The sequence below is a fragment of the Oncorhynchus clarkii genome, chromosome 19, assembly GCF_045791955.1.
Source record: "Oncorhynchus clarkii lewisi isolate Uvic-CL-2024 chromosome 19, UVic_Ocla_1.0, whole genome shotgun sequence".
Lineage (NCBI taxonomy): Eukaryota > Metazoa > Chordata > Actinopteri > Salmoniformes > Salmonidae > Oncorhynchus > Oncorhynchus clarkii.
The window spans coordinates 1994856-2013493 of NC_092165.1; the positions used below are offsets into that span (position 1 = coordinate 1994856).

At 49.5% G+C, this 18638-nt stretch overlaps 1 protein-coding gene across 4 annotated transcripts in view; it reads right to left on the reverse strand.

Annotated features, from left to right (window-relative positions):
* Positions 1–18638, reverse strand: part of LOC139374580 (PDS5 cohesin associated factor A) — an 85453-nt gene that overhangs the window by 18618 nt on the left and 48197 nt on the right. For all 4 annotated transcript variants that reach the window (XM_071115583.1, XM_071115584.1, XM_071115585.1 and 1 more), the window contains 9 exons: positions 16274–16389; positions 13621–13726; positions 13087–13247; positions 10366–10489; positions 7714–7872; positions 7395–7463; positions 2679–2815; positions 2287–2410; positions 867–1071 (listed from right to left, as the gene is read on the reverse strand). In XM_071115583.1, the coding sequence (XP_070971684.1) occupies positions 867–1071; positions 2287–2410; positions 2679–2815; positions 7395–7463; positions 7714–7872; positions 10366–10489; positions 13087–13247; positions 13621–13726; positions 16274–16389 (1201 nt within the window). The remainder of the gene's footprint in view (positions 1–866; positions 1072–2286; positions 2411–2678; positions 2816–7394; positions 7464–7713; positions 7873–10365; positions 10490–13086; positions 13248–13620; positions 13727–16273; positions 16390–18638) is intronic.

Sequence of the window (18638 nt, forward strand, 5' to 3'; positions counted from 1 at the left end):
GGTCAGGGGGTTGTTGTTACGGTCCACTAACCGTGGGCCAGGGGGTTGTTGTTACGGTCCAGTTCACTAACCGTGGGTCAGAGGGTTGTTGTTACGGTCCACTAACCGTGGGTCAGAGGGTTGTTGTTACGGTTCACTAACCGTGGGCCAGGGGGTTGTTGTTACGGTTCACTAACCGTGGGCCAGGGGGTTGTTGTTACGGTCCGGTTCACTAACCGTGGGCCAGGGGGTTGTTGTTACGGTCCGGTTCACTAACCGTGGGCCAGGGGGTTGTTGTTACGGTCCGGTTCACTAACCGTGGGTCAGGGGGTTGTTGTTACGGTCCGGTTCACTAACCGTGGGTCAGAGGGTTGTTGTTACGGTCCACTAACCGTGGGCCAGGGGGTTGTTGTTACGGTCCGGTCCACTAACCGTGGGTCAGGGGGTTGTTGTTACGGTCCACTAACCGTGGGTCAGAGGGTTGTTGTTACGGTCCACTAACCGTGGGTCAGAGGGTTGTTGTTACGGTCCGGTTCACTAACCGTGGGTCAGGGGGTTGTTGTTACGGTCCACTAACCGTGGGTCAGAGGGTTGTTGTTACGGTCCACTAACCGTGGGTCAGAGGGTTGTTGTTACGGTCCGGTTCACTAACCGTGGGTCAGGGGGTTGTTGTTACGGTCCGGTCCACTAACCGTGGGTCAGGGGGTTGTTGTTACGGTCCACTAACCGTGGGTCAGAGGGTTGTTGTTACGGTCCGGTTCACTAACCGTGGGTCAGGGGGTTGTTGTTACGGTCCGGTTCACTAACCGTGGGTCAGAGGGTTGTTGTTACGGTCCGGTTCACTAACCGTGGGTCAGGGGGTTGTTGTTACGGTCCGGTTCACTAACCGTGGGCCAGGGGGTTGTTGTTGATGAATTCCCGTCTGATACTGATGTTCTTGAGCAGACACTGTCTGGCGTGGGCCCTCCTCTCCTTGACCGGGTCTTTGGCACACAGCGAGAAGACGGCCAGGTACTCTAACGGGAGGAGCAGCTTGACCAGAGCCAGGTGTAACTTCTGGGCAAAGATCTGACGCACCTGGTAACACTCATCCTGCAGGAGACCACAGAACACTTCAACAACAAGGACAGAACACTGCAACAACAAGGACAGAACACTTCAAGGACAGAACACTTCAAGGACAGAACACTTCAAGGACAGAACACTTCAAGGACAGAACACTTCAAGGACAGAACACTTCAACAACAAGGACAGAAAACACAGAAACGTTTCCTAAAGTCCAACCCTGACAGAAACGTGTCCTAAAGTCCCACCCTGACAGAAATGTTTCCTAAAGTCCCACCCTGACAGAAACGTTTCCTAAAGTCCCACCCTGACAGAAACGTGTCCTAAAGTCCCACCCTGACAGAAACGTGTCCTAAAGTCCCACCCTGACAGTCTTACAGAAATGTTTCCTAAAGTCCCATCCTGACACAGTCTTACAGAAACGTTTCCTAAAGTCCCACCCTGACAGAAACGTTTCCTAAAGTCCCACCCTGACAGAAACGTGTCCTAAAGTCCCACCCTGACAGAAACGTTTCCTAAAGTCCCACCCTGACAGAAACGTGTCCTAAAGTCCCACCCTGACAGAAACGTTTCCTAAAGTCCCACCCTGACAGTCTTACAGAAACGTTTCCTAAAGTCCCACCCTGACACAGTCTTACAGAAACGTTTCCTAAAGTCCCACCCTGACAGAAACGTTTCCTAAAGTCCCACCTGACAGAAACGTGTCCTAAAGTCCCACCCTGACAGAAACGTGTCCTAAAGTCCCACCCTGACAGAAACGTGTCCTAAAGTCCCACCCTGACAGAAACGTGTCCTAAAGTCCCACCCTGACAGAAACGTGTCCTAAAGTCCCACCCTGACAGAAATGTTTCCTAAAGTCCCACCCTGACAGAAACGTTTCCTAAAGTCCCACCCTGACAGAAACGTGTCCTAAAGTCCCACCCTGACAGAAACGTGTCCTAAAGTCCCACCCTGACAGAAACGTTTCCTAAAGTCCCACCCTGACAGAAACGTGTCCTAAAGTCCCACCCTGACAGAAACGTTTCCTAAAGTCCCACCCTGACAGAAACGTGTCCTAAAGTCCCACACTGACAGAAACGTTTCCTAAAGTCCCACCCTGACAGAAACGTTTCCTAAAGTCCCACCCTGACAGAAACGTGTCCTAAAGTCCCACCCTGACAGACAGTCTGACAGAAACGTTTCCTAAAGTCCCACCCTGACAGAAACGTTCCCTTAAAGTCCCACCCCGACACACAGTCTTACGTTGATAACCAGCCCACAGAGCTGGAACTGTTCCGGTGTGATGATGTCATGGTAAACCGGTTCCTGGGCCAGCTTCATGATGGCTCCTCCTGCTGCTAGACGCAGACGAGACATGTCTGACTTACTGCGGGAGGAAGAGGAGGAGGAAGAGATGTGAGTAATGAGCATGAATTACTATTTTGTAACCTATCCCCCCCACAAAACGCAGTTAGCCTGACCGCTTAACCAACGACCTCTAATCCCTAACCTTCAACACCTGACCCAGAGGTCTCCCTCTGTGACCAGCATGGCTGACAGCAGTCTGACCTCTGACCTCTACATACCTGATATTTTTTCTGTTCTGTGAGGTCTCCCTCTGAGACCAGCATGGCTGACCTCTGACCTCTACATACCTGATCTTCTTCTGTTCTGTGAGGTCTCCCTCTGAGACCAGCATGGCGGACAGCAGTCGGAGGGTGGAGTTGGCCGATTTAGACTGATTGTTCTTCATACCGAGGAGCCAACGCACCAACAGCTTAATGGCCTGCACCTGGGGAGGAGAGACGGAGAGATCACACATTATACTTCCAACAGCATTCTACTCCTGGGGAGGACAGAGAAACGGAGAGGAGAGTGTAACTCAGTTTGTAGAGCATAGTGCTTGAAATTGCCAGGGCTGTAGGTTTGAGTCCCACTGTGGACCAGTGTGGGGGGGAAAGTATTTTGTCAAATGTATGACCTCACTACTGTAAGTCACATAAAAACATCTGCTGAATGACTCAAATGTAATGTAGAGAGGCGGAGGAAAGAAGCAAGGGACAGAAAGAGAGACGAGGAGAGCGAGGGACAGAAAGAGAGGAGAGCGAGGGACAGAGAGAGAGGAGAGCGAGGGACAGAAAGAGAGGAGAGCGAGGGACAGAAAGAGAGGAGAGCGAGGGACAGAAAGAGAGAGGAGAGCGAGGGACAGAAAGAGAGAGGAGAGCGAGGGACAGAAAGAGAGAGGAGGAGAGCGAGGGACAGAAAGAGAGAGGAGGAGAGCGAGGGACAGAAAGAGAGAGGAGGAGAGCGAGGGACAGAAAGAGAGAGGAGAGCGAGGGACAGAAAGAGAGAGGAGAGCGAGGGACAGAAAGAGAGGAGAGCGAGGGACAGAAAGAGAGAGGAGGAGAGCGAGGGACAGAAAGAGAGAGGAGGAGAGCGAGGGACAGAGAGAGAGAGAGGAGAGCGAGGGACAGAAAGAGAGAGGAGAGCGAGGGACAGAAAGAGAGAGGAGAGCGAGGGACAGAAAGAGAGAGGAGAGCGAGGGACAGAAAGAGAGGAGAGCGAGGGACAGAAAGAGAGGAGAGCGAGGGACAGAAAGAGAGAGGAGAGCGAGGGACAGAAAGAGAGAGGAGAGCGAGGGACAGAAAGAGAGAGGAGAGCGAGGGACAGAAAGAGAGGAGAGCGAGGGACAGAAAGAGAGGAGGAGAGCGAGGGACAGAAAGAGAGGAGGAGAGCGAGGGACAGAAAGAGAGGAGGAGAGCGAGGGACAGAAAGAGAGGAGGAGAGCGAGGGACAGAAAGAGAGGAGGAGAGCGAGGGACAGAAAGAGAGGAGGAGAGCGAGGGACAGAAAGAGAGGAGAGCGAGGGACAGAAAGAGAGAGGAGAGCGAGGGACAGAAAGAGAGAGGAGAGCGAGGGACAGAAAGAGAGAGGAGAGCGAGGGACAGAAAGAGAGGAGAGCGAGGGACAGAAAGAGAGGAGAGCGAGGGACAGAAAGAGAGGAGAGCGAGGGACAGAAAGAGAGAGGAGAGCGAGGGACAGAAAGAGAGGAGAGCGAGGGACAGAAAGAGAGGAGAGCGAGGGACAGAAAGAGAGGAGAGCGAGGGACAGAAAGAGAGAGGAGAGCGAGGGACAGAAAGAGAGAGGAGAGCGAGGGACAGAAAGAGAGAGGAGGAGAGCGAGGGACAGAAAGAGAGAGGAGGAGAGCGAGGGACAGAAAGAGAGAGGAGGAGAGCGAGGGACAGAAAGAGAGAGGAGGAGAGCGAGGGACAGAAAGAGAGAGGAGGAGAGCGAGGGACAGAAAGAGAGAGGAGGAGAGCGAGGGACAGAAAGAGAGAGGAGGAGAGCGAGGGACAGAAAGAGAGAGGAGGAGAGCGAGGGACAGAAAGAGAGAGGAGGAGAGCGAGGGACAGAAAGAGAGAGGAGGAGAGCGAGGGACAGAGAGAGAGAGAGGAGAGCGAGGGACAGAAAGAGAGAGGAGGAGAGCGAGGGACAGAAAGAGAGAGGAGGAGAGCGAGGGACAGAAAGAGAGAGGAGGAGAGCGAGGGACAGAAAGAGAGAGGAGGAGAGCGAGGGACAGAAAGAGAGAGGAGGAGAGCGAGGGACAGAAAGAGAGAGGAGGAGAGCGAGGGACAGAAAGAGAGAGGAGGAGAGCGAGGGACAGAAAGAGAGGAGAGCGAGGGACAGAAAGAGAGAGGAGAGCGAGGGACAGAAAGAGAGAGGAGAGCGAGGGACAGAAAGAGAGGAGAGCGAGGGACAGAAAGAGAGAGGAGAGCGAGGGACAGAAAGAGAGGAGAGCGAGGGACAGAAAGAGAGGAGAGCGAGGGACAGAAAGAGAGGAGAGCGAGGGACAGAAAGAGAGGAGAGCGAGGGACAGAAAGAGAGGAGAGCGAGGGACAGAAAGAGAGGAGAGCGAGGGACGGAAAGAGAGGAGAGCGAGGGACAGAAAGAGAGAGGAGGAGAGCGAGGGACAGAAAGAGAGAGGAGGAGAGCGAGGGACAGAAAGAGAGGAGAGCGAGGGACAGAAAGAGAGGAGAGCGAGGGACAGAAAGAGAGGAGAGCGAGGGACAGAAAGAGAGAGGAGGAGAGCGAGGGACAGAAAGAGAGAGGAGGAGAGCGAGGGACAGAAAGAGAGAGGAGGAGAGCGAGGGACAGAAAGAGAGGAGAGCGAGGGACAGAAAGAGAGGAGAGCGAGGGACAGAAAGAGAGGAGAGCGAGGGACAGAAAGAGAGAGGAGGAGAGCGAGGGACAGAGAGAGAGAGGAGAGCGAGGGACAGAAAGAGAGAGGAGGAGAGCGAGGGACAGAAAGAGAGAGGAGGAGAGCGAGGGACAGAAAGAGAGAGGAGAGCGAGGGACAGAAAGAGAGAGGAGGAGAGCGAGGGACAGAAAGAGAGAGGAGGAGAGCGAGGGACAGAAAGATAGAGGAGAGCGAGGGACAGAAAGAGAGGAGAGCGAGGGACAGAAAGAGAGAGGAGGAGAGCGAGGGACAGAAAGAGAGAGGAGGAGAGCGAGGTACAGAAAGAGAGAGGAGGAGAGCGAGGGACAGAAAGAGAGAGGAGGAGAGCGAGGGACAGAAAGAGAGAGGAGGAGAGCGAGGGACAGAAAGAGAGGAGAGCGAGGGACAGAAAGAGAGGAGAGCGAGGGACAGAAAGAGAGAGGAGGAGAGCGAGGGACAGAAAGAGAGAGGAGGAGAGCGAGGGACAGAAAGAGAGGAGAGCGAGGGACAGAAAGAGAGGAGAGCGAGGGACAGAAAGAGAGGAGAGCGAGGGACAGAAAGAGAGGAGAGCGAGGGACAGAAAGAGAGGAGAACGAGGGACAGAAAGAGAGGAGAGCGAGGGACAGAAAGAGAGAGGAGGAGAGCGAGGGACAGAAAGAGAGAGGAGGAGAGCGAGGGACAGAAAGAGAGGAGAGCGAGGGACAGAAAGAGAGGAGAGCGAGGGACAGAAAGAGAGAGGAGGAGAGCGAGGGACAGAAAGAGAGGAGAGCGAGGGACACAACGAGAGGAGAGCGAGGGACAGAAAGAGAGGAGAGCGAGGGACAGAAAGAGAGAGGAGGAGAGCGAGGGACAGAAAGAGAGGAGAGCGAGGGACAGAAAGAGAGGAGAGCGAGGGACAGAAAGAGAGGAAAGCGAGGGACAGAAAGAGAGGAGAGCGAGGGACAGAAAGAGAGGAGAACGAGGGACAGAAAGAGAGGAGAGCGAGGGACAGAAAGAGAGAGGAGGAGAGCGAGGGACAGAAAGAGAGAGGAGGAGAGCGAGGGACAGAGAGAGAGAGAGGAGAGCGAGGGACAGAAAGAGAGAGGAGGAGAGCGAGGGACAGAAAGAGAGGAGAGCGAGGGACAGAAAGAGAGGAGAGCGAGGGACAGAAAGAGAGAGGAGGAGAGCGAGGGACAGAAAGAGAGAGGAGGAGAGCGAGGGACAGAAAGAGAGAGGAGGAGAGCGAGGGACAGAAAGAGAGAGGAGGAGAGCGAGGGACAGAAAGAGAGAGGAGGAGAGCGAGGGACAGAAAGAGAGAGGAGGAGAGCGAGGGACAGAGAGAGAGAGAGAGGGGAGAGCGAGGGACAGAGAGAGAGAGAGGAGAGCGAGGGACAGAAAGAGAGGAGAGCGAGGGACAGAAAGAGAGGAGAGCGAGGGACAGAAAGAGAGGAGAGCGAGGGACAGAAAGAGAGAGGAGAGCGAGGGACAGAAAGAGAGAGGAGAACGAGGGACAGAAAGAGAGAGGAGAGCGAGGGACAGAAAGAGAGGAGGAGAGCGATGGACAGAAAGAGAGGAGGAGGAGAGCGAGGGACAAAGAGAGAGGCGGAGGAGAGCGAGGAACAGAAAGAGGAGGAGAACGAGGGACAGAAAGAGAGGAGAGCGAGGGACAGAAAGAGAGGAGAGCGAGGGACAGAAAGAGAGGAGAGCGAGGGACAGAAAGAGAGGAGAGCGAGGGACAGAAAGAGAGAGGCGGAGGAGAGCGAGGGACAGAAAGATAGAGGAGGAGGAGAGCGAGGGACAGAAAGAGAGAGGAGGAGGAGAGCGAGGGACAGAAAGAGAGAGAGGCGGAGGAGAGCGAGGGACAGAGAGAGGCGGAGGAGAGCGAGGGACAGAAAGAGAGAGGAGGAGAGATATGGATAGAGTGTAGTTACCTCAGGAGAGATATGTAGAGTGTAGTTACCTCAAGAGAGATGTGTATAGAGTGTAGTTACCTCAGGAGAGATGTGTATAGAGTGTAGTTACCTCAGGAGAGATGTGTATAGAGTGTAGTTACCTCAGGAGAGATGTGTATAGAGTGTAGTTACCTCAGGAGAGATATGTATAGCGTGTAGTTACCTCAGGAGAGATATGTATAGAGTGTAGTTACCTCAGGAGAGATATGTATAGAGTGTAGTTACCTTAGCCAGCACCTCAGGAGAAACTTCTTCGTCAGATGTCCACAGCTTCCCATTTTTGTTTCCTACAGACTGGAGACACACTCTTTACAATCCCTGTGTGTCTTTAGGTGACCCAAGCACTAGCATCGGTGTGTAGATACATGGATTTATGTGTGTCAGTGTGTGTGTGTGTGTGTGTGTCAGCGCGTGTATTAATGATTAGTGTGTGTGTATTTTTGTGTATTCATGATCAATGTGTATGTGTGTATTTTTGTGTCAGTGTGTGTGTGTGTGTGTGTGTGTGTGTGTGTGTGTGTGTGTCTTCGCTCCCAAAACCCACCCTGTCATTCATGAGCAGGTCCTTGACGATGAAGTTGGCCACGATGGCCTTCATGGGGGAGGCAAACTGATCTGGAGCCAGTAGAGAGATATGACCCAGACTGACCAGGGGGGTTATCAACTGTTCTGGGACGTCAGCGTTCAGACTACGAGAGAGAGGCTGGGGGAGAGGAGAGAGGTGGTTAGAGAGAGAGAGGCTGGGGGAGAAGAGAGAGGTGGTTAGAGAGAGAGGCTGGGGGAGAGGAGAGAGATGGTTAGAGAGAGAGAGGCTGGGGGAGAGGAGAGAGGTGGTTAGAGAGAGAGGCTGGGGGAGAGGAGAGAGGGGGAGAGAGAGGCTGGGGGAGAGGAGAGAGGGGGCGAGAGCAGAACCAAGTTTTCCTCTAGGATTTTGCCGTTTCTCAGCTCCATCCAGTATCTTTTTATCCTGAACAACTCCCTAGTCCTTGCCGATACCCATACCCATACCATGATGCAGCCACCACAGAGGCTGGGGGAGAGAGAGAGGCTGGGGGAGAGGAGAGAGGCTGGGGGAGAGAGAGAGGCTGGGGGAGAGAGAGAGGCTGGGGGAGAGGAGAGAGGGGGAGGCTGGGGGAGAGGAGAGATGGGGAGAGAGAGAGGCTGGGGGAGAGGAGAGAGGGGGTTTCCAACACATCACTGAGTAACTGCCTCCGTATTTTTAAGCATGGTGGTGGCTGCATCATGGCATGGGTATGCTTGTCATCAGCAAATACTGGGGAGTTTTTCAGGATGAAAATAAACAGAACAGAGCTAAGAACAGGCAAAATCCTAGAGGAAAACCTGGTTCCGTCTGCTCTCTCACCAGACACTGGGAGAGGAATTCACCTTTCAGCAGGACAATAATCTACAACACAAGGCCACATCTACACTGGAGTTGCTTACCAAGAAGACATTGAATGTTCCTGAGTTGCCGAGTTACAGTTTTGACTTAAACCCGTTTGTAAATCTATGGAAAGACTTAAATGGCCGTCTAGCCATGATCCCCAACATCTGGACAGAGCTTGAAGAATTATACATGGGCTAATCATTTACAATCCAGGTGTTTAAAAGCTCTTAGAGACTGTTGGCCGTCTAGCCATGATCCCCAACATCTGGACAGAGCTTGAAGAATTATAAATGGGCTAATCATTTACAATCCAGGTGTTTAAAAGCTCTTAGAGACTGTTGGCCGTCTAGCCATGATCCCCAACATCTGGACAGAGCTTGAAGAATTATACATGGGCTAATCATTTACAATCCAGGTGTTTAAAAGCTCTTAGAGACGGTTGGCCGTCTAGCCATGATCCCCAACATCTGGACAGAGCTTGAACAATTATACATGGGCTAATCATTTACAATCCAGGTGTTTAAAAGCTCTTAGAGACTGTTGGCCGTCTAGCCATGATCCCCAACATCTGGACAGAGCTTGAAGAATTATACATGGGCTAATCATTTACAATCCAGGTGTTTAAAGCTCTTAGAGACTGTTGGGGCAGAATCAGAATTAGTGATTGATAAATAAGATGTTTTAATTATATAATATTGAATATTTGGGATATTTGTCATTAGGATGTTTTGGATAATACTGTTGGCAGTTATCCCTTCTTCTCTGCTCGGGTTTAGTCACTAGGGGCCCCAGAGAGAGGAGAGGTCAGGCTTGTCTTCATATGTCAATGTGTCTGTTAAACCATGTGGTGATATGCAGAATATCGGAAGGGGAGGAGGACAGAATGGAGGCTTGTCTTCTTATGGGAATGTGTCTAACTATTGTATGTCCCCTCTGAGGTTGCCCTTATCTTGACCTAGTATATGACCTAGGACCTAGGAGGCTCAGTGTTGTGTCTCCTCTGAGGTTGCCCTTATCTTGATCTAGTATATGACCTAGGACCTAAGAGGCTCAGTGTTGTATGTCCCCTCTGAGGTTGCCCTTATCTTGACCTAGTATATGACCTATGACCTAGGAGGCTCAGTGTCTTTTCAGATCTTGTCCAGGAGGGGGTGTATTTGAGATGAGGGTATCTATAATTGACAATTGATATATGCCATTGGATGAGGTAATGTTTTGGTCCTATGTGGTACCAAGAACGAGATAAGAACTTCGTTTATGAGACCAAACTGAATGATAATGTATAGCTAATGCTATCTAGCTATGGGCTACTCCTCTCTCTCAAGTAAAAGGATCTTTGTGAACTGTTACTAAGATCTGTTATTCGTCGAGAGGGGGTCGAGGTGGGTGTGTCTTGGTTATAAATGATACTAACAACTGTTTTGTAATGCTGCCTGGCTATGGGATACTCCTCTCTCAGAGAATTCATTTATAGACACTGAATTGATCCGAGAGTCACAGGGCCATGGTGAGGCTCATATAATTAAAGATGGACTGTATTGATTGGATCGTGATTTGATCGTATCTTAACATGTATTGACTCCGGGAGGGTGAATATTTATCTAATAATCAATATATTTTTTTACCTCCCACTTTGACAGAGTTTTTAGTAACAAAATATGACGAAATACAAGACTTTTCTATTGGCACTTTAGTATCACTTAACAGCAAAAGCCCTACTCTATCTCTCTGTGTGTGTGTGTGTGTGTGTGTGTGTGTGTGTGTGTCTGTGTGTGTGTGTGTGTGTGTGTGTGTGTGTGTGTGTGTTACCTCAAAGATCTGCGCCAGCTGGACCTCCTTGTTACAGAAGATGGCGTGGATACAGTGGACAGCCTGTTTGGCCTGGTGGGGGGTCCCACGTTTAGCCTTCTGATGAAGGACTGGGATCAGGGTCCTGGGGGGGGGACAGGAGGTTAACAGACTGACTACAGGGAGGAGAGGAGGTTAACAGACTGACTACAGGGAGGAAGGAGAGGAGGTTGACAGACTGACTACAGGGACTGGAGAGGAGGTTGACAGACTGACTACAGGGAGGAAGGAGAGGAGGTTAACAGACTGACTACAGGGAGGAAGGAGAGTGGGTTAACAGACTGACTACAGGGAGGAAGGAGAGGAGGTTAACAGACTGACTACAGGGAGGAGAGGAGAGGAGGTTAACAGACTGACTACAGGGAGGAAGGAGAGGAGGTTGACAGACTGACTACAGGGAGGAAGGAGAGGAGGTTAACAGACTGACTACAGGGAGGAGAGGAGGTTAACAGACTGACTACAGGCAGGGAGGAGAGGAGGTTAACAGACTGACTACAGGGAGGGAGGAGAGGAGGTTGACAGACTGACTACAGGGAGGAGAGGAGGTTAACAGACTGACTACAGGGAGGAAGGAGAGGAGGTTAACAGACTGACTACAGGGACTGGAGAGGAGGTTGACAGACTGACTACAGGGAGGAAGGAGAGTGGGTTAACAGACTGACTACAGCGAGGAAGGAGAGGAGGTTAACAGACTGACTACAGGGAGGAAGGAGAGTGGGTTAACAGACTGACTACAGGGAGGAGAGGAGGTTAACAGACTGACAACAGGGAGGCAGGAGAGGAGGTTAACAGACTGACTACAGGGAGGAAGGAGAGGAGGTTAACAGACTGACTACAGGGAGGAGAGGAGGTTAACAGACTGACTACAGGGAGGAAGGAGAGGAGGTTAACAGACTGACTACAGGGAGGAGAGGAGGTTAACAGACTGACTACAGGGAGGAAGGAGAGGAGGTTAACAGACTGACTACAGGAAGGAGAGGAGGTTAACAGACTGACTACAGGAAGGAGAGGAGGTTAACAGACTGACTACAGGGAGGAGAGGAGGTTAACAGACTGACTACAGGGAGGAGAGGAGGTTAACAGACTGACTACAGGGAGGGAGGAGAGGAGGTTAACAGACTGACTACAGGGAGGAAGGAGAGGAGGTTAACAGACTGACTACAGGAAGGAGAGGAGGTTAACAGACTGACTACAGGGAGGAGAGGAGGTTAACAGACTGACTACAGGGAGGAGAGGAGGTTAACAGACTGACTACAGGGAGGAGAGGAGGTTAACAGACTGACTACAGGGAGGAGAGGAGTTAAACAGACTGAATACAGGGACGAGAGGAGGTTGACAGACTGACTACAGGGAGGAGAGGAGGTTAACAGACTGACTACAGGGAGGAGAGGAGGTTGACAGACTGACTACAGGGAGGAGAGGAGGTTAACAGACTGACTACAGGGAGGAGAGGAGGTTAACAGACTGACTACAGGGAGGAGAGGAGGTTAACAGACTGACTACAGGGAGGAGAGGAGGTTAACAGACTGACTACAGGGAGGAGAGGAGGTTAACAGACTGACTACAGGGAGGAGAGGAGGTTAACAGACTGACTACAGGAAGGAGAAGAGGTTAACAGACTGACTACAGGGAGGAGAGGAGGTTAACAGACTGACTACAGAAAGGAGAGGAGGTTAACAGACTGACTACAGGGAGGAAGGAGAGGAGGTTAACAGACTGACTACAGGGAGGAGAGGAGGTTAACAGACTGACTACAGGAAGGAGAAGAGGTTAACAGACTGACTACAGGGAGGAGAGGAGGTTAACAGACTGACTACAGGGAGGAAGGAGAGGAGGTTAACAGACTGACTACAGGGAGGAAGGAGAGGAGGTTAACAGACTGACTACAGGAAGGAGAGGAGGTTAACAGACTGACTACAGGAAGGAGAGGAGGTTAACAGACTGACTACAGGGAGGAGAGGAGGTTAACAGACTGACTACAGGGAGGAGAGGAGGTTAACAGACTGACTACAGGAAGGAGAGGAGGTTAACAGACTGACTACAGGGAGGAGAGGAGAGGAGGTTAACAGACTGACTACAGGGAGGAAGGAGAGGAGGTTAACAGACTGACTACAGGGAGGAGAGGAGGTTAACAGACTGACTACAGGGAGGAGAGGAGGTTAACAGACTGACTACAGGAAGGAGAGGAGGTTAACAGACTGACTACAGGGAGGAGAGGAGAGGAGGTTAACAGACTGACTACAGGGAGGAAGGAGAGGAGGTTAACAGACTGACTACAGGGAGGAGAGGAGAGGAGGTTAACAGACTGACTACAGTCATGGACCCTTTAACCCATAAATTAACTATCCACCCAGTCTCTCCCTCCCTCCCCCTCCCTCCCGGTCTCTCCCCCCCTCCCGGTCTCTCCCTCCCTCCCTCTCTTACGATCGTATCTGCTGTAGCTCGGTCTCTATTTTCTGTCCCGTGTTCCTGAAGATCTGAATGGCCTGTCTCTCCCTGCCTCCCCCTCCCACCCTGCCTCTCCCTCCCCCCCTCCCTCTCTTACGATCGTATCTGCTGTAGTTCGGTCTCTATTTTCTGTCCCGTGTTCCTGAAGATCTGAATGGCCTGTCTCTCCCTGCCTCCCCCTCCCTCCCTGTCTCTCTCCCCCCCTCCCGGTCTCTCCCTCCCTCCCTCTCTTACGATCGTATCTGCTGTAGCTCGGTCTCTATTTTCTGTCCCGTGTTCCTGAAGATCTGAATGGCCGCCTCAGCCACCTTGTCATCCTCCATCTTCAGACACTGAAGCAGAGACTCATACGTCTCAGCAGAGTGGAACGCTGTGGGGTGGGTGAAGGACAGAACCTGGAGGAGAGGAGGAAGAGGAGGAGGAGGAGGAGAAGGAGGAAGACAAGGAAGAGGAGGAGAGAAGAGAGGAGAGGTGGAAGACAAGAAAGAGGAGGAGAAAGACAAGCAAAAGTTATTAATCTGTCCATTCATCCACCAGTCCCCCCCCCCCTCTCCTCGTCCCCTCCATCCCTCTCCCCCCCCCCTCCATCCCTCTCCTCCCCTCCCTCCCTCCCTCTCGTCCCCTCCCTCCATCCCTCTCGTCCCCTCCCTCCATCCCTCTCGTCCCCTCCCCCCTCTCCTCCCCTCCCTCCCTCTCCTCGTCCCTTCCCTCCCTCCCTCTCGTCCCCTCCCTCCCTCCCTCCCTCTCTCCTCATCCCTCCATCCATACCTTCAGTAGTTCCAGTCCAGAGCGGATGGCGGTGTCTGGTGTGACACCTTCCTCATCATCATCAGCCGTTCCCTCGATAGACTTATTCAGCAGCTTGACCAGAGCACTGAGCAGAGAGACATCACATATAACCTCTTATTCAACAGCTAGACCAGAGCAGAGAGCAGAGAGATATCACATATAACATTATATAACCTCTTATTCAGCAGCTAGACCAGAGCAGAGAGACATCACATATAACCTCTTATTCAACAGCTAGACCAGAGCAGAGAGACATCACATATAACCTCTTATTCAACAGCTAGACCAGAGCAGAGAGACATCACATATAACATTATGTAACCTCTTATTCAGCAGCTAGACCAGAGCAGAGAGACATCACATATAACCTCTTATTCAACAGCTAGACCAGAGCAGAGAGACATCACATATAACCTCTTATTCAACAGCTAGACCAGAGCAGAGAGACATCACATATAACCTCTTATTCAGCAGCTAGACCAGAGCAGAGAGACATCACATATAACCTCTTATTCAGCAGCTAGACCAGAGCAGAGAGACATCACATATAACCTCTTATTCAGCAGCTAGACCAGAGCAGAGAGACATCACATATAACCTCTTATTCAACAGCTAGACCAGAGCAGAGAGACATCACATATAACCTCTTATTCAACAGCTAGACCAGAGCAGAGAGACATCACATATAACCTCTTATTCAGCAGCTAGACCAGAGCAGAGAGACATCACATATAACCTCTTATTCAGCAGCTAGACCAGAGCAGAGAGACATCACATATAACCTCTTATTCAGCAGCTAGACCAGAGCAGAGAGACATCACATATAACCTCTTATTCAGCAGCTAGACCAGAGCAGAGAGATATCACATATAACATTATATAACCTCTTATTCAACAGCTAGACCAGAGCAGAGAGACATCACATATAACCTCTTATTCAGCAGCTAGACCAGAGCAGAGAGACATCACATATAACCTCTTATTCAGCAGCTAGACCAGAGCAGAGAGACATCACATATAACCTCTTATTCAGCAGCTAGACCAGAGCAGAGAGACATCACATATAACCTCTTATTCAGCAGCTTGACCAGAGCAGAGAGACATCACATATAACCTCTTATTCAGCAGCTAGACCAGAGCAGAGAGACATCACATATAACCTCTTATTCAGCAGCTAGACCAGAGCAGAGAGACATCACATATAACCTCTTATTCAGCAGCTAGACCAGAGCAGAGAGACATCACATATAACCTCTTATTCAACAGCTAGACCAGAGCAGAGAGATATCACATATAACCTCTTATTCAGCAGCTAGACCAGAGCAGAGAGACATCACATATAACCTCTTATTCAACAGCTAGACCAGAGCAGAGAGACATCACATATAACCTCTTATTCAGCAGCTAGACCAGAGCAGAGAGACATCACATATAACCTCTTATTCAGCAGCTAGACCAGAGCAGAGAGACATCACATATAACCTCTTATTCAGCAGCTAGACCAGAGCAGAGAGATATCACATATAACATTATATAACCTCTTATTCAACAGCTAGACCAGAGCAGAGAGACATCACATATAACCTCTTATTCAGCAGCTAGACCAGAGCAGAGAGACATCACATATAACCTCTTATTCAGCAGCTAGACCAGAGCAGAGAGACATCACATATAACCTCTTATTCAACAGCTAGACCAGAGCAGAGAGACATCACATATAACCTCTTATTCAGCAGCTAGACCAGAGCAGAGAGATATCACATATAACATTATATAACCTCTTATTCAGCAGCTAGACCAGAGCAGAGAGACATCACATATAACCTCTTATTCAGCAGCTAGACCAGAGCAGAGAGACATCACATATAACCTCTTATTCAGCAGCTAGACCAGAGCAGAGAGACATCACATATAACCTCTTATTCAGCAGCTAGACCAGAGCAGAGAGACATCACATATAACCTCTTATTCAACAGCTAGACCAGAGCAGAGAGACATCACATATAACCTCTTATTCAGCAGCTAGACCAGAGCAGAGAGACATCACATATAACATTATATAACCTCTTATTCAGCAGCTAGACCAGAGCAGAGAGACATCACATATAACCTCTTATTCAGCAGCTAGACCAGAGCAGAGAGACATCACATATAACCTCTTATTCAGCAGCTAGACCAGAGCAGAGAGACATCACATATAACATTATATAACCTCTTATTCAGCAGCTTGACCAGAGCACTGAGCAGAGAGACATCACATATAACATTATATAACCTCTTATTCAGCAGCTTGACCAGAGCAGAGAGACATCACATATAACATTATATAACCTCTTATTCAACAGCTAGACCAGAGCAGAGAGACATCACATATAACATTATATAACCTCTTATTCAGTAGCTAGACCAGAGCAGAGAGACATCACATATAACCTTATATAACCTCTTATTCAGCAGCTTGACCAGAGCACTGAGCAGAGAGACATCACATATAACATTATATAACCTCTTATTCAGTAGCTAGACCAGAGCAGAGAGACATCACATATAACATTATATAACCTCTACTCAACAGCTAGACCAGAGCAGAGAGACACCACATATAACACACACACACACACCATTTATTTACCTGATGGCCTCGGAGTCGATGTGGACGGGAGCGATGCGTTCCAACAGGAACTTCACCATCTCCAGGAAAGGGTTGGTGGGCTGCTTAGGGAACGTCAGTTTACGAGTAATCTCCCTCTGAAAAACACAATCAATATCTAACTGGTACAGTTCCCACTGAAATACACGATCAATATCTAACTGGTAATCTCCCTCTGAAATACACGATCAATATCTAACTGGTACTATTCCCTCTGAAATACACGATCAATATCTAACTGGTAATCTCCCTCTGAAATACACGATCAATATCTAACTGGTAATCTCCCTCTGAAAAACACAATCAATATCTAACTGGTAATCTCCCTCTGAAATACACGATCAATATCTAACTGGTACTATTCCCTCTGAAATACACAATCAATATCTAACTGGTAATCTCCCTCTGAAATACACGATCAATATCTAACTGGTACTATTCCCTCTGAAATACACGATCAATATCTAACTGGTACTATTCCCTCTGAAATACACAATCAATATCTAACTGGTAATCTCCCTCTGAAATACACGATCAATACCTAACTGGTAATCTCCCCTCTGAAATACACAACCGTTCAAAAGTTGGGGGTCACTTAGAAATGTTCTTGTTTTTGAAAGAAAAGCACATTTATTTTGTCCATTTAAATTAACATTAAATTGCTCAGAAATACAGTTTAGACATCGTTAATGTTGTAAATGACTATGTATATGCTCGAAAACCTGAGAAGAATCCATCCAGGAAGTGGGATTGTTTTATGTTTGTAGTTTTCCATTGACTGCCTTTACAGATTCCATTGATTTAGGACTCCAGATTGTAGTTCCTATGGCTTCCACTAGATGTCAACAGTCTTTAGAAATTGTTTCAGGCTTGTATTCTGAAAAATGAGGGAGTAAGACCACTCTGAGTGGACACTGCAGTGTCCCAGAGGTTTTTCATGCACGACAGAGAGCCTTTCTTGTTTTCCTTTCATATTGACAAAGATATTGTCCGGTTGAAATATTATTGATTATTACGACTAAAAACAACCTGAGGATCGATTATAAACATCGTTTGAAATGTTTCTACGAACTTTACGGATACTATTAGGATGTTTCGTCTGTCTGTTGTGACTGCGTTTGAGCCTGTGGATTACTGAACAAAACGGAGGTTTTTGGATATAAAGAGGGGCTTTATCGAAAACAAAATGAACATTTATTGAGTAACTGGGAGTCTTGTGAGTGCAAACATATGAAGATCATCAACGGTAAGTGATTCATTTTATCACCATTTCTGACTTTTGTAACTCTTCTACTTGGCTGGTAAATGTTTGTAATGATTTGTCTGCTGGGCGCTGTTCTCAGATTATCGCATGGTATGCTTTCGTCGTAAAGCTTTTTTGAAATCTGACACCGTGGTTGGATTAACAAGAACTTCATCTTTAAACCTATGTATAACACTTGCTGAGTATCTGGAGCATCGGCCTTTGTGGGTTCGATTACAGGCTCAAAATTGGCAAGAAACATAGAACTTTCTTCGGAGAACTCGTCAGTCTATTCTTGTTCTGAGAAATGAAGGCTATTCCATGTGAGAAATTGCCAAGAAACTGATGATTTCGTACAACGCTGTGTACTACTCCCTTCACAGAACAGCGCAAACTGGCTCTAACCAGAATAGAAAGAGGAGTGGGAGGCCCCGGTGCACAACTGAGCGAGAGGACAAGTACATTAGAGTGTCTAGTTTGAGAAACAGACGCCTCACAAGTCCTCAACTGGCAGCTTCATTAAATAGTACCCGCAAAACATTAGTCTCCACGCCAACAGTGAAGAGGCGACTCCTGGATGCTGGCCTTCTAGGCAGAGTTCCTCTGTCCAGTCTCAACGTCAACAGTGAAGAGGCGACTCCGGGATGCTGGCCTTCTAGGCAGAGTTCCTCTGTCCAGTCTCAACGTCAACAGTGAAGAGGCGACTCTGGGATGCTGGCCTTCTAGGCAGAGTTCCTCTGTCCAGTCTCAACGTCAACAGTGAAGAGGCGACTCCTGGATGCTGGCCTTCTAGGCAGAGTTCCTCTGTCCAGTCTCAACGTCAACAACTGAAGGGGCGACTCCGGGATGCTGGCCTTCTAGGCAGAGTTCCTCTGTCCAGTCTCAACATCAACAGTGAAGAGGCGACTCTGGGATGCTGGCCTTCTAGGCAGAGTTCATCTGTCCAGTCTCAACGTCAACAACTGAAGGGGCGACTCCGGGATGCTGGCCTTCTAGGCAGAGTTCCTCTGTCCAGTCTCAACGTCAACAGTGAAGAGAAGACTCCGGGATGCTGTCCTTCTAGGCAGAGTTCCTCTGTCCAGTCTCAACGTCAACAGTGAAGAG